This window comes from Bombyx mori, chromosome 8, assembly GCF_030269925.1.
Source record: "Bombyx mori chromosome 8, ASM3026992v2".
Classification (NCBI taxonomy): domain Eukaryota; kingdom Metazoa; phylum Arthropoda; class Insecta; order Lepidoptera; family Bombycidae; genus Bombyx; species Bombyx mori.
Genome location: NC_085114.1, coordinates 4091736 through 4116996, shown reverse-complemented (window position 1 = coordinate 4116996; position 25261 = coordinate 4091736). Strand labels below are relative to the sequence as shown.

General features: G+C 42.4%; 1 protein-coding gene across 1 annotated transcript in view; it reads left to right on the top strand.

The window, feature by feature from the left end:
- Positions 1 to 25261, top strand: part of LOC101746936 (BMP and activin membrane-bound inhibitor homolog) — a 112026-nt gene that overhangs the window by 60750 nt on the left and 26015 nt on the right. The window contains exon 2 of the mRNA XM_004924066.4: positions 24452 to 24617. Coding sequence (XP_004924123.1) covers positions 24452 to 24617 — 166 coding nt within the window. The remainder of the gene's footprint in view (positions 1 to 24451; positions 24618 to 25261) is intronic.

Here is a 25261-nt window from a genome sequence, read left to right as displayed (position 1 = left end):
TCACCTATTTCATATTTAATTTCATCTATATATATATATAAAAATGAATTGCTTTTAGTTAGTCTCGCTAAAACTCGAGAACGGCTGGACCGGTTTGGCTAATTTTGGTCTTGAATTATTTGTGGAAGTCCAGAGAAGGTTTAAAAGGTTAATAAATATGAAAATGCTCGGAATACAATAATAAGAACAATTTTGGTTTTCCTTTGAAAACAAAATTCGTCCCCCGTCGGACGGATTCCTTTTGTTTGTTTTAAGTTTATTTTATACAAAAGTTTAGGTCTTTTATTTATCGATTGAGTCACTACGAAGTCTGCCGGGTCTGCTAGTTTCATATAAATTATTAAAGCTACGATTCTTTATCGAACACACTATTCGTTCAGAGTGAGACCGTGTTGGCACAAAGGCATGTGTGCCAATCGGCTCCTCCAATAATTGTCAATAAAGTATGGAACACAACGAGTACAGCTAATTTTAAAACTAATACTCGTTAATACAAATCTGATCAACTCAAACTCAAAGCTGTAAAAGGATTCCATTTACGTGCCTTTCAGATTCATTACCAGACCCGTCTGACGGTTCCATATTGTTGTCCGGCTTACTTATATGTACTTGGAAGGTTGAACAAAGATGCCTATGGCCGTTTTGATTTGAAGCAGGTCTAAATCAACGTCCATGATTTACTGAGTTAAAGGTATTATAAAAGTGATTTCCCATAAAAAAAAAAAAAAATTGTTTAGCTGGGTGGACGACCTCACAGTCCACCTGCTGTTAAGTGGTTACTGGAGCCCATAGACATCTACAACGTAAATGCCGCCACCCAAATGGCAAAAGCAGTTAATGGTGGATTGGGCTAAGCGGTAACCACAGCCCATCACAAACTTGTGGTACGTGATGACTATCGCTCGTGCTGCATCACAGTCTCTTTCACGTACTCGAAAACCCTCATTTAATCCACTGAAAACAAAGGCGACATTCGTAACAAATTGAAATCGAATAAACGATAATAAATCATAGAAAATAATTGGCTTAAAAATTCATTGGAGCACGCTGTATCACCAGCCTAACTCAGTCGATTATATAAGATTACAGAGTAATTTTCTAAAGGCGAACAGTTGCTTGAGCTCGCCGCCGCGATCTCTTGCCTTGTCAAACAACTCGCGAAGTCAGTAATCTGTGTTCTGCGGTCATGTTTCGTGATGGGATGTGTTTACTTAATGCGCCTTGTGGTTTTTTGATAGTTTTATGTTTGTATACATGATCACGGCGCTTCACTTGGACTCTGAAACGTTTAAATATATATAAATATAGATAACAAACGATACAAGAGCAAAGAAACTTGTTTATCACGCGAATGTTTTTTCGTTGTGGGTATTGAACCCACGACTCTGAGGGCAACAGTTAGGAGCAGTAACCACTGCGCCACCGCGTCAAGAGTTCTAGTTCATTTATAAAATCAATAATGTCCAGAGAAGTCAAGGTATTTTAAAGTATATTGGTGATGGAATAATATGGGGTCATGAATCTAGACTCGTAAATATAAAAATATAAATATTAAAATATTTTAATAATTTTGTTTTTGCCGGTAGTTTTATCCTGATCAAAATATTATTTTAAAGTAATAAAATAAAATTGTTGTTTTGTCATCGGTCCTTCATTCCAGCACCGTTCAGCATTAACGATTGGACTCTGGTATGTAGTTAATAGATGTCACTATAACCAATGTAACAAGCACTCCCTTCCTCAAATATACATAAGACAAAACGAGTTCAAATAGTACCGACGCGACGGTCGCTGTTAGTTTCAATGGAAAGCCACGGCCGATGTTTGTACGTTTATTGACGTGTTTTAACTAAACGTCTTCAATCATAAACACCAAACTTTGGAGATGCTCTTGAGACTTTTCTCTCGGAGCTAACGAACTAATAGGTCTGGTTATGGCGAGTTAGTTATGGTTATGGACGTATAGACGTAACGAGTTTTATAGTTTTTTTCTCTCTGCCTATTCGCTGGTAGTCTAATGGCTATTTCAGCTGCGTCCGGACGGGTAAGTGAGCTGACGGGCTCAACCCGAGAGAATTTGCTAACACTAGCCCTAGCAAGAGCAGTGCTTGACAGAATCTACCACCGGATTGAAATCGCGACCCCTAGAAAAGATCTGGCGAGAAACTCAGCGACATTTTGAAGGTTTGCCAAATACTTGAAAACTTCAAAATCATTGCGTTTCTAAAGTATTCGTGGTGACCCACGACTGAACGTTCGAAAGGTTGAATATCGAAAAGCGATATGATTAAATACCACATTAATGCTAACAGTCCTAATTACACATTTATAATTTTTCATGAAAATTTCTTAAAAAATTAGAAGCCTTCTAGGATAATTCTAAACTTAAGGCTTCGTCAAACAGAACGCGTAATTAGCGCGCGTCAGAGCGCTAAACTGACGGCGCGCTATGACACAGAGATTTTTTGTAGTACTATGGTACATAGTACGTAGCGCTCTGTCGCGGCGTTAGGACGCTTTGAAGTCAGGCGTTGTAATTTTTTAAAAATTTTATTTTAGCGTCCGAGTGAATGTGTATTAAAATACTAGATAATGCCCGAAAAAATGATATAAATAGTTAGAAAATACCCATGCTTATACAATGCCACATCTGAATCACTCGATTTCTTAATACTTTTAAATTTTCACACTGCTATCGAAAGGTACTATGATTCGGCGAATGCGTTGCGTCAAGGAGCGTTGGACTCATCTAGTCAATTTGTGTGACATGAAAAGAGCGCGACGTTAAGTACGCGGCGCTAAGTACGCGTTCTGTTTGACGAAGGCTGAAAAGAGCGCGACGTTAAAACGCAGCGCTAAGTACGCGTTCTATTTGACGAAGCCTTTATTCTTTATATTATTATTAGTTTCGCGTGTACCTCTTTTTCAGTACCTTAATAGACACACGTACACATGGTCCACGACGGTTAGTAGTAAACGTGGCTTATGAATTTCGGGAATGCCAAAGGCATATTAGTCTTGGGTCTAGAAAGAATAAGACGTCCGGTGCATACGTATCGAGCGGCGTGAGTGGGCCGGTGTCTGAACCCGCAGGCAGGTGCCAATGTTTCTAATGTAAACGTACCTAACCAAAGGAATGGTATCGTGTAATATTAAGCAAAATCTACCCGCAAAAATTAAAGCTTGAGTAATTACTGGTGGTAGGGCGCCTTTTGAGCCCGCACGGGTAGGTACTCGCCTTATGTTACCCATTGCTACCGTGAAGCAGAATTGCGTTTCAGTTTGAAGGGTGGGGCAGCCGTTGTACTGTAATTAGAATTAGACTTAGAATTCATTAAGGCGGGTGGCGGCATTTACTTTGTTGGTGTCTATGGGCTCCAGTAACCACTTAGCACGGGGTGGTCCGTGAGCTCGTCCACTAACGTAATCAATAGAAAAAACCAAGACTACTTTAAGAACATTCGTGGTACAGGGTGTTGTATTTCCAATTGGGTTTGTAGCACCCGCCTGTTACTGCATGCATATAAGTTTTTTATCAATTATATTATGTATTATGTTCATATGTTATGGCATTGATGGCGTCCATGAGCGACGGTAACCACTTACCATCAGGTGGGCCGTACGCTCGTCTGCCTACAAAGGCAATAAAAAAGTTTTTATTTCAATAAGCTCCGGTAATCTATTAATTGGAGACAGGTGGGGAGTGTCCATTTTTCAAACCAACATCGAACGCTTTCAAAGATAAAGGCGATTATAAATCAAAAAACTAACAACGTAAACTTTTAAAATGATTTAACTGCTAATTAGCTTTATCGCTTTTACTCGATCGATACATACATATACCTACATAATATTTAAAACTTGTCCAATATTATCATAATTAAACAATAACTTTTCATTGTATATAATATGAAATTTGTCAAATTTTAATTAAAACAAGACTTCGATGGCTCGAAGGCGTCATTATAAAAATTTAATTAGACGATAGCAATGAATACCAGAAAGCTAATAAACTGCTATAAAGAAATAACGCTTCACGAAATATAATAAGTGCGTTATTGGAAAGCTACCTTCAAATCGTAAAAAAAAACTATTCAAATGCTTAGAACCTTATCACTTGCATGTAAAAGTCAAACTCGAATAGCGCCAACTTATCAAAACGCAAAATTAAGTTTGTAAAAGCATTGCGTTATAAATAACACGAAAATTCTCAGCATAGAAATAATATTAGTGATTTCGCTTCACGAAATATATGTGCATTATTGGAAAGCTACCTTCAAATTGTAAAAAAAAAATTTTCTGATTTTTAGAACCTTATCACTTGCATGTAAAAGTCAAACTCGAATAGCGCCAAATTATCAAAACGCAAAATTAAGTTTGTAAAAGCATTGCGTTATAAATTACACGAAATTTCCCAGCATAGAATAATATTAGTCATTTATCGCGTTGGACACTGCATAATGAACGGGCCCTTTATTAATTTATACAAGGTTCGTAGGTGAAAAAGTTAATAAAATCTGGCGATTCTCAGTTAATTTATTCGTACAGTAAAATGATAAAACCAAATTGGAGAGGTCATTTCACGTATTTATGTGATTTGTCTCGTACTTATGTTACGGACTACGTAATTGTACCTATTTACTTTTAAGACACTTAATAGAATGCGATTATGTCGTAAAAGTGTTCTATTAATGAAGACAGTGTATCGGAACGCCGTCTCAGCGCTGTATATTCTATTAACAAATTGTGGGCCGTTATCTCGGAGACTGCTACAAAGTTTGTTGTGATGTTTAAGAGTGACCGCAATTGCTTAGACGGGTGGACGAGCTCACAGCCCACCTGGTGTTAAGTGGTTACTGGATCCCATAGACATTTACGACGCAAATGCACCACCAACATCGAGATATGAGTTCAAAGATCTCAGTATAGTTACAACGGCTGTGCCACCCTTCAAACCGAAACGCATTACTGCTTCACGGCAGAAGTAGGCAGGGTGGTGGTACCCACCCGCGCGGACTCACAAGCGGACGGGTTTGACTTTTATTACACGATGTTATTCCTTTACGTATTTTCAGTCGCACATACCTACATTTATGGTCCATTATAACAGTATATCGAAGGCTGAAAGGCTAATTAGTTTAAGCAACATTTTAGCAACTTAACAATATCACGGAAAAAATCCAGCTATTTGAATGGGGTAAGGTAAAGATAATTGAAGTACAATAAACAAAAAAGACATCGAATTGTTGATGCTAATCTATACTAATATTATAAAGAGGAAAGATTTGTTTGTTTGTTTGTTTCGAATAGGCTCCGAAACTACTGGACCGATTTGAAAAATTCTTTTTCCATTAGAAGCCGACATTGTCCCTGATGAACATAGGCTACTTTTTTTAATTTTTATTTATTTATTTTTTTTTGTTTCATGTGTGTTTTAATGTTTCCCAAGCGAAGCGAGGGCGGGTCGCTAGTACCAAATAAAACGGACTTTTAATAACAAAGATGTCGCGTACTACGCGAAATGTCACTCAAACCGCCTATCAACCTTCGATATAATTACTTATTCGTTAAAATCGTCCTTGACAATGTATAGATCTAAGTATAGAAAAAGTTGTTCTTGCTCAACTAAATGTTTCTATTGCCTTCAAAAAGCGAAGACATGGTATAAGGGAAGGTAAATGGTCACTATCACGCATGGACATCAGCAATGACAGGGGCACAATCAAGCCGTGGTCTACCAAACTGGACATAGTCCGTCCTTAGTTACGAGATCACTAGGACCTCTTGGGAGTCCGCACGGGTAGGTACCACCACCCCGCCTATTTCCGCTGTGAAGCAGTAATGCGTGTCGGTTCGAAGGGTGGGGTAGCCGTTGTAACTATCCTGAGACCTTAGAACTTATATCTCGAGGTGGGTGGCGCATTTACGTGTAGATGTCTATGGGCTCCAGTAACCACTTAACATCAGGTGGGCTGTGAGCTCGTCCATCCATCTAAGCAATAAAAAAAAAAGCCGGCGTCGTATCCATTAGGCCAGGGACGGTGCTGTACAAAAAAAAAAAACTGAGCTGTATTTAAATTCAATACACGCCTGCACGATAAGATCGATTCAATTCGAACAATTTTTTTTGAGAACAAAGGATACACATTCGCGATTTTTGCACTCGCTCAAGTCGTGCGCAGTTTTTTTAACTGCTCATTAGCGTGTTTTTAAAATGATTAAACGTCGATAATGATCATTATTTTTCGGATGCTCGATTAGTTGCAATCATTTAGTGCTTTATTTAAATAAAAACGACTCGAATAAAGCGATTTTTCTGAATGAAATTACCGACAATAGATAAGAACACTTGAATTGTTCATGGCGTTTCTGGATTGTTCCTCCGCATCGAGATCGCTTTGGAAGTGCTGTGAGGAATTGTTCGAGATGATACCATCGTCTCGTTTTTACCATCGCACCGCCCGCCACCGGAGTAAAGTTCATCCATACTACCTGGAGCCACTGCGGTCATCCACAGTGCGTTTCCAGAGATCTTTTTTGCCACGTACCATCCGGCTTTGGAATGAGCTCCCCTCCACGGTGTTTCCCGAGCGCTATGACGTGTCCTTCTTCAAACGAAGCTTGTGGAGAGTATTAAACGGTAAGCAGCGGCTTGGCTCTGCCCCTGGCATTGCTGACGTCCATGAGCGACGGTCACCACTCACCATCAGGTGGGCCGTATGCTCGTCTGCCTATACGGCAATAAAAATTAAAAAAAAGATCGTATTTTTAATGCATATACTTTCTAACCACAACTGGTTCAATAACGTGACGAACCTGTATCAACAACTCTTGTTTTTTTTTATCAATCCAGTTTTGCATTTCTGTAGCGTATGTCGAACATTCAACTGTTATAGTTGTATGTTTTTATTTATTTATTTTATAAACTGTATCATTAGTTTCATATCTGTAACTTTTTATATGAATATAAGTAACAAGAACAGTGCATTTCAATCTGCCCGGTCTCGGTATCTTTCATAGATGAAGTTGACAACATAATATGATGTATAATAATAATATTATAATTCAACGGCCGTCTGGTGTAGTGGTAAGTGACATGGTCACTACACAAGGGGGTCGCGGGTTCGAATCCCGCCAAGAGAAGATATTTGTATGATAAATATAAAGTGTCTTCTCCAGGGTTATGGATGTACATTAAATATATGAATGTGTATAATAAAAATCTTACATTTATATCCGTTATCTGGTACCTGTAACACAAGTTCTTTACGAACTTATGACGGGACCAGTTGACGTGGCGTGATTGTTAGTAATTATTTATTTATTTATTATAAAAATAATAATAATAATAAAGGCAATAAAATCATTGAATTTATTGCCTTTCACACAGATTTAGATTAATTCATTTAGATAAATAAATAAATAAATTTACTGGTGGCAGGACCTCTTGTGAGTCCGCGCGGGTAGGTACCACCACCCTGCCTATTTCGGCCGTGAAGCAGTAATGCGTTTCGGTTTGACGGTGGGGCAGCCGTTGTAACTATACTGAGACCTTAGAACTTATATCTCAAGGTGGGTGGCGCATTTACGTTGTAGATGTCTATGGGCTCCAGTAACCACTTAACACCAGGTGGACCGTGATTTAAATCATCCGTCTAAGCAATAAGTAGATAAAACTTTGGAAGCAAGTATGAGCTTCGGCTGTCTGTGTAATTTACAATACATTTCATTGACACTTCGACATCATGCCGTAACGTAATAAGCGCCATTTACATCAAAGAAACAGAAATTCGAGAAATTAACTTATGAACGTATGTAAAATACGCATACCTACATTGTTATTGAAAAACAGAAGCGTCAATTAGTGTCACTATTAATTTTCGTGTTTTTTTTTTTTTTTCAAATAATTTTCTCTAAATCCTTTGAAGTACGAATAGAGAACGGCACTCGAATATAACCCTAATCTACCTTACGATACCTATCATATTTGCGTACCAACATGTTTAACACAGTAACTTCGGACGAAGAAAACTATAGAATTTACTCGTCGTTGCTTTATGTGAAGTCAGTTATTACGTGCGATTCCATTTGTCGTCTGTCACTTCAGGAGAAACGTTAAACGTCATTTCAATAGGGATTCTGGCTAATTTTTTTTTTTTTTTTTCGTTCTTAACACGCTATTAACAAAATGAGAAGATCGAGACTCGGTTATTAGCTTAAAAATGTAGAATTACCGGCTTTTCTAGACCTCGGCTACTTGCGAGAAAGATGCCTTTAAAAATGCCGATGATTAGTGAGTGGCCTTTAAAAATGCCGCTGTTGTCCGTGGGCAGCAAAAGGTTAACGAACTAAGGACCATGTACATATTCAAATCCTCATACCAGATACGCCATTTTTTTCTTCTTCTATAAACCCCGTTTTGGTATAAGACTTGTTTCATGAATACTTGAAATAGTAAACAATAAAAAGGTATAGAGTTCCGGTTTGAAAATAAGGCCTCTATAGGCTAACTCTGAGAGAATTGCGGAAGTCGCGCTGTGGCAGATTGAAGCTGTGAGCTTGTTACCTCATCTGCGTCAGTAAAAATCGCGCTGATGATCACTTAGGCTCACGACCACATAGCAACAGGGAATTAAATGATTACCCAAGGTGCTTGCTTAAAAAAACTGAAACACAAAATCAAAAAACGAAAACATGATAAGTTGCGGTAGTAAGTAAGCGGTAGGCAGCGGCTTGGCTCTGCCCTTGGCATTGCTGAAGTCCATGGGCGACGGTCACCACTCACCATCAGGTGGGCCGTATGCTCGTCTACCCTACAAAGGCAATAAAAAAAAAAGTTGCATTATTACTTCGAGCCCTTTACCAAACAACACAGAGCTATTCTACCAAGCGACGTTCTTTACTCGATAGTTAATTCTTTTCTAATCAATTACCAACATGAAGTCCGCGATTTTAGAAAAAGTTTCAACTATCGGTCTATCCCTTTCTCTTTCCCTTCCCTATCGATCCCTTTCCCTTCAAACGCACCGTTGCATAAATAACATTACATAACCGCACAAGTCCACAGCACACTCACCAACAGTATAATATCGTATCTATATATTTAAATAAAAATGAATTGCTGTTCGTTAGTCTCGCTAAAACTCGAGAACGGCTAGACCGATTTGGCTGATTTTGGTCTTGAATTATTTGTGGAGGTCCAGAGAAGGTTTAAAAGGTAGATAAATATGAAAATGCTCGGAATTAAATAATAAAAAAAATTAACAATTTTGTTTTTCCTCTGATGTGTCCCCCGTCGGACGGATTCCTTTTGTTTGTTTTAATGCTATTTTATACAAAAGTTTAGGTCTTTTATTTATCGATTTAGGCACTACGAAATTTTCCGGGTCAGCTAGTTGGCAATAAAAATCGAGTTTCGTAAACACACAACTAGATACGTTTCGGCTCGGCGTGTATCGTTCGCATCAACCGACCGCATTCCGGTCGCTTCTTTCACCGTGCCCAACGACTGCGGAGAAACTCTGTAAGTGCATTCCGATATTAGAAAAAAATAATGATAACGGAACCTCATCATACGAAACCATTACTAATGCGCCTGGTAACAATTTGGTTTTAGTTTTCGCAAGCTCATCGAGAAACTAAAACATTTTTTTACTCTAAATCTTCGAATGTGTTTAACAAATTGCTTGGAATTTAAATAGAACACACATGAATCGATCCTTTGATATCTTACTGTAGGTACAGTTTCCCCATAGAAAAGCCCAGTGAGTTTCTCGCGGGATCTTTTCAATGGTTCGCGATTCCGGTGCTAAATTTTGCGATACACTGCTCTTGCTAGGAGATTCTCTCAGGTTGAGCCCATGAACTCACTTACCCGACGGTACGAAGCTGGAATAGCCGCTTAGGCTACCAGCATATAGGGAAAAAAACCAGTAGTAACATCAAGACAGTTTTGTGGTGCACCAACCATAAAAAAAAATCGTCATACATATACATATTTCGGTTACATCACGTAAAACGACACTATAATGTTAGTTTTATCACATATAACTTATATGCAGTACAAAACAAGTTAATGTATCCGATATCTAGTAACTTTTTACTTTTTAATTAATTCGTAGGTACATATATATAAATGCATCTCGATCCGTGGAAGTCGGAATGCGGACGTTGAAAAATGTATTAGATGTTGCTCTTTTTTTTTTTAATAATCTTCAAGTCTTTTCTGTCATAGTTACTTGATCTCATATCTCGAAAGTTGTCGTCGCATGCTCCGCAATGTTATACGCTCCCGGGTATGTTTGTGATTATTGATTCACAGCCCTCAGGATAACTTCACATTTTTATTTATTTACTAGCGGCCCGCTCCGGCTCCGCTCGGGTCAACAGAAACTTCAATGATATTTGACGTCGTTTTATTTTTTTAAATAAAAGAACACTTATTGCGGCATAACTATAATAGTTAGACATATGCTGTCGCGACACTTTTTGTAAATAATAATGTGGTCTACAAAGTCGTAGTACATCATTTTATTCTATCATCAATAGTTTTCGCAGGGCACGCGATCTAAAGAATATTTTACGTAATTTTTTACACCTTGGGTTACATTATTGGAGTTTTAGTAAGGATCCCAAAATTTTTCAAAAAAGATATAGCCTATGTCACTCGGGAATAGTGTAGCTTCCCAACAGTGAAAGCATTTTTCAAATCGGTTCAGTAGTTTCGGAGCTTATTCAATACAAACAAACAAATCTAGATTTTAAATAAAAGAACACTTATTGCGGCATAACTATAATAGTTAGACATATGCTGTCGCGACATTTTTTGTAAATAATAATGTGGTCTACAAAGTCGTTGTACATTATTTTATTCTATCATCAATAGTTTTCGCAGGGCACGCGATCTAAAGAATATTTTAGGTAATATTTTACACTTTGAGTTACATTATTGGAGTTTTAGTAAGGATCCCAAAATTTTTCAAAAAATATTATAGCCTATGTCACTCGGGAATAGTGTAGCTTCCCAACAGTGAAAGCATTTTTCAAATCGGTTCAGTAGTTTCGGAGCTTATTTAATACAAACAAACAAACAAATCTTTCCTCTTTATAATATTAATAATAATGACTATAGTATAGATTAGGTTACGCTGACTGAAAACTCTTAGTTTAAAACGATTTCGGTCTTAACTTTGTTAATCCATAACAAATATAACGTAAATCGTGAACTAAAACACGTATGATCACAGCTAATTGTACCTTCAGACATCGTGTGTCTGCGGGAAAATTGAAAATATTATTGAGTAAGTCCGCACGGGTAGGTACCAACACCCTACCTATTTCTGCCGTGAAACAGTACAAGTAATACGTTTCGGTTTGAACATGACATAACCCAGAACTTATTTAGGTTAAGTCAGTGAGCAACAATGGATTTTATGGAAAAGCATCAAGAACCATTATTGGTGTTACGAATGAAACAAAACAGTTATGCGTTTCCGTGCGAAGGATGATAGATATAGCCGCAGTGCAATACATGATGTGTGGATTCATTAACCGGCCAATAGCAATATTAAAAAAACGACTTTGAAATTCATATCACGAAGACCCCACACCGTCAAATCCGTCAACACTCCTCACTCAAAGTGTTAATACGACACAAAATGTAACTCAAGACATTGCGACACAGTACCACCGGAGTCGCTAAACAAACTCCCCAAATATTTACACAAATGACACTCAATATTTTTAACATAAAGAAACGGTAAAAACAACTTCGAAACGACAGCACGCGCTCTAAAAAGTATAATTGATTTAACATTATTCACGCGACTTTTACACCGGACCCGATCAGAAAGGGTTATTAAAAGCCGAATCAAACGTACAAAGAGAACAGGTAGTCGCACACAAAAGGTGCCCCAGCCATTGTGAACTAACAAGGCGTTGTATACCCACAACAGGTGGCTTCCACTTGTGCAGTTTTAGAAGTTCGAAGAACGTATTATTCAAATTCAATTCGTGAAAGCCTCGATAACCGCGCAGTCGTAACGTGTCGGGAATCGTTGATATAAATTACGAAATTATCGTCAACTGTCATCTCTATGTCACCGACTTAAGGGCTAGAGATTCGTCGAAAACTACGTATGGGTTGGATACATGCTAATACCGCTGATTTCGGACCTATTCTGGGCGATGTGATTCAAACGTATCCAGTATATACTATAGGACTTTTTACTGGTGGTAGGACCTCTTGTGAGTCCGCGCGGGTAGGTACCACCACCCTGCCTATTTCTGCCGTAAAGCAGTAATGCGTTTCGGTTTGAAGGGCGGGGCAGTCGTTGTAACTATACTGAGACCTTAGAACATACCTCAAGGTGGGTGGCGCATTTACATTGTAGATGTCTATGGGCTCCAGTTACCACTTAACACTAGGTGGGCTGTGAGCTCGTCCACCCAGCTTAGCAATAACAAAAATAAAAAAATAGGACAATTCCGATAGTGTACAACATTATTTTAACTATTCCTAAATAGCTTATTAATAGGAAGTCTTCCTGTTCTCAGGGGGAGCATTAAACTTTAGAAACATCTGGTTTCAGATTTATCAACACCATCTTACGTGTAAGTTACCGCTTACCTCGAGAAAGCTATATTTCGTTTCGTGATCGTCGAATCAAGTGATAGTATCGCGATTAGTCAGGCTGCTGCGTGAAGCGCTTTGCAGCGATTCCGGCGACCGATAACATAAATGCTAGGCGACCTACAGACTAGACTTATAAGGATGTTCCCATTTGTTAAAAACTGAAGGGAGAGACATCATAAAAGAATTTAATTTTATTATTATTTTTATGAACAGAATTCCATGTTGTTGCCGTCGCGGTATGGTGGAATTCTTCTTAGTCGAATACTTCATTGCTGAAGGTCGTGTCCCTGAAAGCCCTTCGTGGCTCTTTGTACCATCAGCTGCCATTTGCTTCGGTTTTCGGTTTCTCTCAGGGCGTTCGCAACAGAGAGTCCAGTTAGCGCAGTCATCTGATCCGACCAACGGTTTGGTGGCCGGCTCCTATGAAAGCAAATAATGGTGGGATATCAAAATGAAATAGATTCCCATTCAAACCGTAAATCTGCAACGTCGTTGTCTGTTCCTTGATTAGTAACATAGCATTTAATAAATATAACAATAACAGTCTAACTAGAACATGCAGGAGATTTTTGATGCACCGGTAAGCTCTGCATCCCTATTCCCCGAGCACGCATTCTGATGGAAATGACGCGCGGCTCTGCTAGATTACTGGCGCCGCGGTGGATAATTACGCGCACAGAACATTACGGATGTTTCATTGCAATTAAAGCATGAATAATATCCCCCAATAGTGATAGTTGATTTAAAGAAGAAACGACGATTTCAATTTAAAATATTCCTAAACTTAATTGCTCGGTTGGCTGATTAATAACAAGAAAAATCAACGGTTACAAATAGTAACTTATCACATTAACTAACCAAGCAAATTACCATACGAGTTCCACTGAACTGAAACTAATTAACAACGTAACAGATACAAGCATCAAATTATTTAAAGAAGCCCGAGGCGTTTATTTAACATTCTACAAGGCTGCACAGATAGTTAGCACGCTGCCGGCGTCTGATCATGTAACATCTATTTGTTGGATACGATTCTCGTGCCGGCCTGATTGAACACACCAGAAGCAACAAATCAAACGGTCCAACTGACAGCCAATAAATAGCGGATGCAGGAATGTGACAACAAGGTCGCATAGCAGCCTTGCTTTTTCCGCATCGGCCAATCAGCATAGAGTCCGTTGTGCTGGCTCCAATCTGAACAGCAGAAACCGGCTGCGGCCCGCGCCACAATCGTTATTAATGTAATAAAGTGCCAGATAAAACGGACTTAGACAGCGTGTGAACGCAAAGAGAAAGCCGTTGTCGCAACATTAGCTCCCCGCTTATTACCATTAGATGGCTGTTTCGATGTTTTTGAGCGATTCCGTATGTTTGATTGCGTACCTAGCGAGAACCGTGCCTATAAACGATTAATGACCGCTAATTATGGGGCTCTAATGACGTGAGACCAGTAAAATTTGAATTGCTTCCACATTTATAGATTTTGTGAGATCAATTTTCGTTTATGCTCGGACTTAATGAGCATGGACCCAAATGAGTCTGTGCAACGACAATCCTTTACGAAGAATCAAACAGAAATAGCGAACTATTTCTGTGTGGAGTTCGTTTATTATCTGTATGTTCAATCTAAATTGGAACGGCGATCTGAAATGAGCAAACCGCGCTGAAGAAATGAGCTTGAAACTTGATACATCGGACAGCCGCGCTCATTGCGTAATGAAATTGAAGAGACGCAGCAACTGAAGCGGTTTTTGTTCTTTATCTTATTGAAGCGATCTGCCCGACCGGTGTCCGGACTCGAATCGGAACGATTCAATCGCGATTTACTAAAACCGGATCCAGGCTCCCGATCTGATCGCTGGAACCTTAAATATTTGCCCGTTTAAAATATCTCCTCAGACGGCTTCTGTTTGAAAAGATTTAGTATTTACAGAGGTATTTACATTTTTATGTCTTTTATACAATTCGATGATAGTAATTTGCGTTGTAAATATACATGTATAGGTAGTTACCACCATTTCTGTTTCTTTTTTTTATCTACCTATCTTCCAGTAGCCTCAGGTGGCTTTTATGACTTCATCTTGACTTGTGGGTGAACTCACAGGGTTAGCCTGAAGGAGTAACATATGCCCTAGCAAGATTTTTACTAAATCTACCATTGGATCCTGAATTGCGATTCTCTGAGAAGATCCGGCGAGAAACTCAGTGGCTGGTTGTTTCTGTAGCGAACCAGTCGTTTGTTGCTATACAGTTGTGACTTAGATCTTATGCCATGAGGTGGGTGGCGGCATGTCTATGGATTCCGGTGACCAATTAAAACAAACCCTGCAAGCCATGAGCTCACTCGCACCCGTCTATCCAATAAGTATATTTTCTTTAACCCAAAAGAAGGAGCAATTACGGTGAAAACACTTATGTGTAACTCAAAATAACATTTCGTAAACGACTTACAGTAATGACACAACAAACGGATGTCAATTAACTGACCCTTCACAGTCACAGAACCGGAAAGGAGATCCTGCAAACGACACGGGGAACTCAAAAAGTTTAATAGTCTATTTAGTGCGGCACGCGACCGAGGGTGACTGATCGATGGGGACTCGGTGGATCGTAGCTCCAATGTCCAAACAGATGAACGACTCTACATCCGTGAAGCGAATAAATGCGGCGTGAAAGACTGGCGCCCGCCTATCCATTTAAAATATCTCCAAGTAAAAGCAAATTGAAGCGCGGGACTTATAAATCTAACAAAGTTCGGGAAAGATAAGAAGCACTCTTCTTTATCTTACTGTGTGTACCTGTGCGTCCGTCTTGGGCTCATTAGTCGGCCATCTCTCTCTAGTCTCGCTTCGTCCTACTCACCCACATCTACGGAGGGCTATTTATCAATCCCAAATAACATGCCGGGACCTTTTCTCTTTTGTTTATTTGTTTTTTATTTACCTTCATCCTTCGGTGTTCCGTTTGTCTTCGTTTTTGACTCGAAATTGATTGTAAAGCCGGTCTAATGGCATTCGTCGATAATGTATACGTTGATAACTCTAATTGTGTGTCTAATGAGTTAATGTTTAATCAATTTTTGGGCTTCGACCAAAGGCTTTGGCCCTTTTACGACTTTTTTAAAACACGAAATTTCGTTCCATACTAACAGCGTTTAACAGTTTCACTATTTTAATAAACGATGAATACATTCAATTAAAAATCCGACGGTGCATTGAGAAAAATAATCGAACACAATCTTGGCTTAAACGCACGAGACGTTGCAATTAATGGAAGTAATTCTGCGTGCAAGAGCTATTAACGTTGGATAATAAAAGTTGCCAATTTCGCTCGCGCCAGGCTTTGTTATTTACGGCACATTATATTTTCTTTTTAACACTATAAGTGGGGCCATTGTTTCGTTTACATTAATATTTTACAACGAAATCAACTTTCAAAAACTTACAAAACATAAAATTGTGACAAGCCATTTTATTTTTAGCACGCTTTCATGAACTTGACCTGTATCTTAACGGAATAATTTAACTTCGAGACACCTCCGTTCAACTTGAAAATTAGCACACGTATTTAAGGATCGGTGACAATACATTAATTTTATTTCTTTAGCGTAATATCCTGACCATGATTACTACTATAATATAATATTTTTTGTTCATTTTGACATTCTATTGAAGCGTGTTTCTTTTTTTTTTTTTTTTTTTTTTGTATCTATCTATAGTATAATATTATTTATTTATTTATTATACGTAATCAATGTATTGATCCTTAATTTCGTTATGCTGTTTAATTCAACTTCAAACTTATTACGATCATTTAAATTTTTGATTACCATTCGAGAATTAATTATTTTGAATCTTTATCGGGATTCCTCATCAATGTTCCACCGATACGCATCGCTAGCGGACAGCTCACTAATCATTTGAATATTAGATACATAAAATAAAAAAATAAAAAAAAGAGTCAACGCCGCCGTTCCCCGAGGGGGGTCTTTTTAAAGTTTTCCTCCAATCCCTAAAGCAAATAAAGCGACGTCAGTCCGAAATTAAATTCGTTTTGTTTCATCGTCTGGAGCCGAGCCATTTACATTCAATGCGGTCGGAGGCTGGCTGCCCGCTTGCGAGTATATTTATGTTAGACCCCGCGGAGTATGACGGGTGCATTATTCATACACGGGGTCTCGGTACGAGCAGCTGTATGTTATTTTTATCGGTTCACAAACGTCGACAAGTTCGAACGTATTGATTTATTTATTTATTGCTGAGATGGGTGGACGAGCTCACAGCCCACCTGGTGTTAATTGGCTACTGGAGCCTATAGACATCTACAACGTAAATGCGCCATCCACCTTGAGATATAAAGTTCTAAGGTCTCAAGTTACAACGGCTGCCCCACCCTTCAAACCGAAACGCATTACTGCTTCACGGCAGAAATAGGCAGAGTGGTGGTACCTATCCGCATCGTAATCGCAATTCGTAAATAAGATTATCGAAAGAGAATACGAACGCTAATTCAATGCGTCCAATTCGTGTATCTGTTTGAAACTTGTGTAGGCGTAGTTAGGTCCACTCTCAAGTGTCAACATCTCGAATGTATAATGTAGACATTGAATACTATCCAATCACGTTTAGCATTCCGATTTGAGCAACCGACGCGCGTGGACGTGCTCATTGTTTTGTCGGAAGTGACTACCGGTGATAATAGATCATTGTTCGTGGCACATCTGTGGCCCAAGTGTTTCTCGGAATTTGTACCTGCGCCTAATTGCAAGGCATTGCCGCCCGGGAACTGTGCAGTGGTTCTATTCACTCTAATTCTATTCTACTTATTCTATTCACTAAAATTCCTAGAATCGCTTCGGCCAATTTAGTGTTACCGACGCAGGGGCCTCGCCGCAAGGCGAGCGCGTGTTTAAGTCCCGGGGCCGCCCCCCCCCGGGCGAAAATCACGTAAAGATGGAGGAAAAACTTTTCATCGATTTCATTCGGGAAAAATATCCATCAATCGCGCCCGAATTCGAAGCCTATAGGGCCTCATTTGGTAATTATTCTCCCCCCGCATCTCTCGCCGCCGTCGCCAAACATGCCTCGCAGGCATGCCTCGCGTGCCCCGCCGCCGGTCCGTGTTCAAGCGCACGTACGCACGCCGCCGCCGTAGCGTCTAACGCCCCCGCCCCCGCTACCCCCGCGCCCGCGTCAATCACGTCAGTTTCGTCCGTCGCGACCTCAATAGCGTCTAGTTCAGGCTCCGATACCGAATCGGAGATGGACTTCGAGTCCGCGACTAGCCCTCAACCCGGAACCTCGGATGGGTTCCAAACTGTAACGCGCGGTAAAAAGCGTACTCGCGTCGTGGAGTCCCGGAGCTCCATGACGAAGCAAACCAAGTCCGCGACCGCCTCCCGACCGCAGGTAGTCGTAACGCCGGAGTCGGACTCCGCCCGCCGCGTAATCCCACCGCCGCGCCCAAAAACCGCGCCCGCGCCTAAAACAGTTGTCCCGCCCCCGCTGATACTCCAGGAGAAGTCAGCGTGGAATCGCGTATCCCAGGCCCTTCAGGCCAACAAAATTAATTATACCCATGCGCGTAACGTCGCGCATGGGATTCAGATTAAGGTCGCAACGCCGGGCGACCATAGGGCCCTCTCTGCTTACCTCCGAAAGGAGAACATAGGTTATCACACCTATGCTCTTCAGGAGGACCGCGAACTCCGCGTAGTGATACGTGGAGTCCCCAAGGAACTCGACATAGACTACGTAAAGGAGGATCTGATCGGTCAGTCCCTCCCAATAATTAGTGTGCACCGGATGCACAGCGGACGCGGCAGACAGCCGTACAATATGATTCTCGTCGCGCTAGAATCAACCCCGGAGGCAAAGAAAAGAATCTCATGTCTCAAAACGATATGCGGCCTCTCCGGGGTCACCATCGAAGCCCCCCATAAACGTGGTACTCCCGGGCAGTGCCACAGGTGCCAGCTCTATGGCCACTCAGCGCGTAATTGCCACGCGCGCCCCCGCTGCGTGAAATGCCTCGGCGATCACGCAACCACAGAATGTTCGCGTGTTAGGGAAACCGCGACGGAACCCCCAAGCTGTGTCCTATGCCTTAAGCAAGGGCACCCGGCAAACTACCGCGGATGTCCTAGGGCTCCGCGTAAACGCCTGAACCACCCAGCCCCCCGAACCGTCGACCCAAAGACTTCGGCGCCTTCAGTGCCGAAACCAGCCTTCGTACCGGCTGCGGTTCCCATCGTCTCGGCGTGGAAAAAACCGCTGCCGTATACGAAGGAGGGAACACAAAACGTACCCCAGCTCCCGCCTGCGACACGTCACGCGCCTCAGCCCCTGCTCGCACCTCGCCCCGCGCCCGCGTACCGCCCCCCGCAACCCTCAGTCGTCAACGACTTCGCGCTCGTGCGCGACTTCGTCACCGCGGTAAACTTTGACCGTCTGCGATCGTTCGCAGATGCTATCCGTAGGTCGGTAACCCCCGAACAGCGGCTCGCGGCCGCTTTCGATCACATGGACGTCTACGAGTCCGTGTCTCGCACGTTATAAAAATTCTTTACCGGTAATCAATGGCGCAAAAAGGTAGAGAAAAACCGTATTCCCTTACGTTAGCATTCTACAATGCTAACGGACTCGCGCGGCAACGCGATCAAATTTTCGAATTCCTCCGCGATAATCTTGTAGATATTTTGTTAGTGCAGGAGACCTGTCTGAAGCCCTCGCGTCGTGACCCGAAAGTCGCGAATTACGTCATGGTTAGGAATGACAGACTCACCGCCTCCAAAGGCGGGACTGCCATTTACTATAGGCGGGCTCTGCACGTTGTTCCTCTCGATACTCCCTCGCTCTTACATATCGAGGCGTCAGTGTGCCGTATCTCGCTGACGGGACACCAGCCGATCGTCATCGCATCCGTTTATCTCCCCCCGGACAAGCCCCTCCTGAGCAGTGACATCGAGTCACTGTTTGGCATGGGAGACTCCGTCATCCTGGCAGGCGATTTAAATTGCCACCACACTAGGTGGAACTGCCATCGTACGAACGTTAACGGTAGGCGTCTCGACGCGTTTATAGACGACCTCACTTTTGAAGTAGTCGGTCCCCCAACTCCAACATGTTATCCGTATAACATCGCGCTCCGTCCGAGCACTATAGACCTGGCATTGCTTAGGAACGTAACTCTGCGCTTACGTTCCATCGAAGCACTGTCAGAGCTCGACTCAGACCACCGACCTGTCCTTATGCAGCTCGGTCGCCCTCACAACCCAGCCACTGTTACGAGGACCATGGTGGATTGGAATAAGCTGGGCACGTGCCTAGCCGAAGCCGCTCCGCCAATCCTCCCTTACGGCCCGGATTCGAATCTATCCCCCGAGGACACCGTCGAATCCATAAACATCATTACCGATCACATCTCTTCCGCGATCATTAGATCTTCAAAAGAAGTCGATGTGGAGGACAGCTTCCACCGCATCAGACTGTCCTCCGAACTTAGGAATCTATTAAGAGTTAGGAACGCGGCAATCCGGGCCTACGATCGTCTTCCCACGCATTCAAACCGGATTCGGATGCGTCGTCTACAACGCGAAGTCCACTCCCGCCTAAGTGACGCGCGTAACGATAATTGGCATAGTTATTTAGAACAACTCGCGCCCTCCCACCAAGCATACTGGCGACTAGCTAGGACTCTCAAATCCGAAACTACCGCTACTATGCCTCCCCTCGTACGCCCTTCAGGCCAACCACCGGCATTCGATGACGATGACAAGGCTGAGCTGCTGGCCGATGCACTGCAAGAGCAGTGCACCACCAGCACTCAACACGCGGACCCCGAACACACCGAGTTAGTCGACAGGGAGGTCGAGCGCAGAGCTTCCCTGCCGCCCTCGGACGCGTTACCCCCCATTACCACTGACGAAGTTAGAGACGCGATCCACAACCTCCAACCTAGGAAGGCACCCGGCTCCGACGGCATCCGCAACCGCGCGCTAAAACTCTTGCCAGTCCAACTGATAGCAATGTTGGCTACAATTTTAAATGCCGCTATGACGCACTGCATCTTTCCCGCGGTGTGGAAAGAAGCGGACGTTATCGGTATACATAAGCCGGGCAAACCGACAAACGAAACTTCTAGTTACCGTCCGATTAGTCTCCTCCCGACGATAGGAAAAATTTACGAACGGCTCCTTAGGAAACGCCTCTGGGATTTTGTTACCGCGAACAAAATTCTCATAGACGAACAGTTCGGATTCCGCTCAAAACACTCGTGCGTACAACAAGTGCACCGCCTCACGGAGCACATTCTGATAGGACTAAATAGGCGTAAACAAATCCCGACCGGCGCCCTCTTCTTCGACATCGCGAAGGCGTTCGACAAAGTCTGGCACAACGGTTTAATTTACAAACTGTACAACATGGGAGTGCCAGACAGACTCGTGCTCATCATACGAGACTTCTTGTCGAACCGTTCGTTTCGATATCGAGTAGAGGGAACTCGTTTTCGTCCCCGTCAACTGACTGCCGGAGTCCCGCAAGGCTCCGCGCTCTCCCCGTTATTATTTAGTTTGTATATCAATGATATACCCCGGTCTCCGGAGACCCATCTAGCGCTCTTCGCCGATGACACGGCTATCTACTACTCGTGTAGGAAGATGTCGCTGCTTCATCGGCGACTCCAGATCGCAGTAGCCACCATGGGACAGTGGTTCCGGAAGTGGCGAATAGACATCAACCCCACGAAAAGCGCAGCGGTGCTCTTCAAAAGGGGTCGCCCTCCGAACATCACTTCGAGCATCCCACTCCCTAATAGGCGCGCAAACACCTCCGCCGTTAGTCCCGTCACTCTCTTTGGCCAGCCCATACCGTGGGCCTCGCAAGTCAAATACCTAGGCGTCACCCTCGACAGAGGGATGACATTCCGTCCCCATATTAAAACGGTACGCGACCGTGCCGCCTTCATATTAGGACGTCTCTACCCTATGCTTTGCAAGCGAAGCAAACTGTCCCTCCGTAATAAGGTAACTCTCTACAAAACTTGCATACGCCCCGTTATGACGTATGCAAGCGTAGTGTTCGCTCACGCAGCCCGCACCAACTTGAAGCCCCTTCAGGTTATTCAATCCCGATTCTGTAGGATAGCCGTCGGAGCACCATGGTTCCTGAGGAACGTGGATCTCCACGATGACCTGGAGCTTGACTCTGTCAGTAAGTATCTACAGTCGGCATCGCTGCGCCATTTTGAGAAGGCGGCACGACATGAGAACCCTCTCATCGTAGCCGCTGGAAATTACATACCCGACCCAGTAGACCGAATGGTAAACCGTCGACGTCGCCCAAAGCACGTCATTACGGATCCTCCTGATCCATTAACGGTGCTCTTAGGCACCACAAGCACCGGTCACCGTCCTCGTCGAACCCGTCGCTTGCGACGAAGGGCTCGACGAGCGAACTAACCCATAGACACAGCCCACTGAGTTTCTCGCCGGATCTTCTCAGTGGGTCGCGTTTCCGATCCGGTGGTAGATTCTGCGAAGCACTGCTCTTGCTAGGGTCAGTGTTAGCAACTCTCCGGTTGAGCCCCGCGAGCTCACCTACAAACGTTAGGGTGAAGCTGAAATAGCCTCTCAAGGCTATCAGCATAGGTAGGGAAAAAAAAAAAACTATCCAATTTTATGACACGCAGCCTGGCGCCGCTCGGCCGGAGTCTGTTGTTGGGTAATTCGCGAATGCATTTCCTTTTTCATTCGCCTTACTGTATTCCTGTAATAGTAACTAGACGATGACCGAGCTGTGTTTTTTTTTTTTTTTTTAGAAATTATATTTAAATACGAATTATAATATTGATAAAATGATGAAATATTCCTAGATCGTTTAGGTATTTTTAAGTGAACACGTTAGTTAAAAAGACACAAATAATATAAATGAACAATTCATTTTCTTGGTCTAACCTTAAACAAAACACTCATTGGCTTCGGGTGGCTTAACAACGCCATCTGCTGAAATAGCTTTAGTGTTATTGTGTCTTTAAAGCAGTTAGGTACTCTCAATTATGTCATGGCGTTCCGCGAGGCTGAGGAGCGCGAAAGGGAGTGGAATCCCTCTTCGGCTCCTCAGCGAAGAAGGCGGGGTGGGCGACGCGGGCACGATGCTCCCGTTAATCTCCCGTAGGGACTGTTGGGTACTGGGTGCGGGGGCGCCCGGTGCTCTGCTGTCGGTTCCGTGGTGAGGCGGCGCAAGGTGGCTCCTATGCGCCACTCACGGTGTCTCCTGAGACGACGTCCTGCGGGATCTTCCCGGGGATTGGATCCCGTCCTATTGTCAGGATGGGTACCGGCGACGGCGAGCCTGCGGCGCGCATTGTGCGGTACCGTAGGTTTCGTGGAGTCGGAGTGGTGGAGCTCGATGGGGTTTAGTCGGTAGTCGGTTTTGCGGGGCGGGTCCTGCGTGGTAGACGCCGCGCAGCGCCTCGCGCGCCTTTCTCAAGGCGTAGTCTCCCGGTAGGAATTGGAAGAAGAGGAGGACTTTGGTCTTCCTCTTCTCCCTCTTCTTCTCTGGAGGCGCCGGAGTCCGACATAACCCGGTCTATTACCCCTCTCGACCGGGTATCCGTAAATGGATTCCCCAGCGTTAAAAAAAAAAAAAAAAAAGGTACTCTCAATTATGAAAAATAGTATTATTATTCGCCAATAGATGTCGGGAAGAGTCGTATTTAAAGGTATAAGATAATGTTTTCCAATTGAATTACACAAGTTTTGTGATCTATACCGAATTCTGAACGATATCGTTAGCATCTTATTAGCGCGTCTGCATTTCTTTCAGTTCGTTCACACACAAAACTATTGCGACATAGGTAGGTAGGTACTTTGGAAGATTACGTCTGTATGGTATAGTTTAGACATAACTTTTTCTTAGAATGTTCAGATCTGTATACTTAATCAGATTTACATGTTTTAAATTATAATAAAGTTGTCTGTGAATGTTTTAATGCAGTGAGATTTCACAAGCAAGTTAAGGATAAATAAATTATTTGCTTTTATAGAAACTTATCTACGAATTGAGGTACCGATTTTCTTGGATAGAAATGATCACCTGCCAGTTCTCTTTACGGGTCACGGATTCGATTTGCTGAAACAAGCGAATGCCTTCGATTTTTACGTTCGACGCGAAATCGATTCGTGTGATCACACGGTTTTAGCAATATTTCAGTGATGCAACGATATAATCGCTTACTCTGGCTTTTTAAATCTTCATACTTGATTATCTTAATATAGGTTGGCAAAAAGACCTTTTAAGTGTAGAAACGTACGTATTTATAGCTTCAACGAAGAAACGCATCACAGTTTCCTACCAGAAACCAGCAAGACATCCTACCCGTGACGAATTACGCCTTGTAACTAGTACTGTCACATATTTATAAAATGTTGCGGTCTTAATTGTTGATACACGATATTGCAAAATCATTGTAGAAGTAGTTCGTGAACAAATATTGGATATATATTATTTCATCACTCATAGTCGCATCACTCAGTACGAGCACACCAAGTATCGTATGAGGCCTTACCACGCAACAGACGCGATGTGTAACAAGTCTCTTCTTCAACCCGTGTCCACCCAATGCCGAGTGTAGGTCTCTTCGAATGTACCCCATTCTCTTCGGTCTCTTGCCTTTCTCATTCAGTCTTTACCAACTACCTTGCCCAGGTCATCGGTCCACCTCGTTGACCGCCTGCCCTCGCTACGACGTCCAGTACGAGGTCTCCACTCCTAGTACCTACATATATTTAACCCTATTTTTGTTTGTTTGTTATAGAAGCCAAAGAAACCGATCGAGATGGAGTTCGGTGTTATTGCAACACTGCGCAATGTGTTAGCACGGGGTACATGTGTCGGTCTCCACGTGGCGGCGGCTGTTACAGCGAACGTCCAGCTCCCAGACACCACTCTAGGCACGGATGTCTCCATCATTTGACTGAATCGTAAGTGTCAAACGTAAACCTATCTATACTAATATTATAAAGAGGAAAGATTTGTTTGTTTGTTTGTTTCGAATAGGCTCCGAAACTACTGGACCGATTTGAAAAATTATTTTTCCATTAGAAGCCGACATTATCCCTGATGAACATAGGCTACTTTTTAAAAAAAAAAAATTATTTTATTTTTTTGGTATAATGTGTGTTTTAATGTTTCCGAAGCGAAGCGAGGGCGGGTCGCTAGTCGTTAAATAAGCGGCGATGTAAAGTGCTCACGTAACTCGAAAGTAATAAATAATCTACCCGACTTCTCATAGTGGGATACGTTTGCAATATCAATCATAACGTCCGACTAAGTTATTATTTGCACGCGGTCCGATAACCCTACTCTACTTATTTACATTCAGAAGAAATTCTCTATTTGAGAATTAGAACAGTTGTTAGGCAATCCAATCCAGATTTCGGCATCGCCTCTACCAGACTATGAGGTAGTTAACAATAAACATTGACTGAACTATGAAGTTTCGCGTACGTTAGATAAAATTACTGCTGATGTTTTCCTACAGAAATGAATACACAGCACTCGTACCAAACCCTGCAAAAGTTCAATGACTGGATTCGTGAAGTTTAAATTAAATTAATATAATATA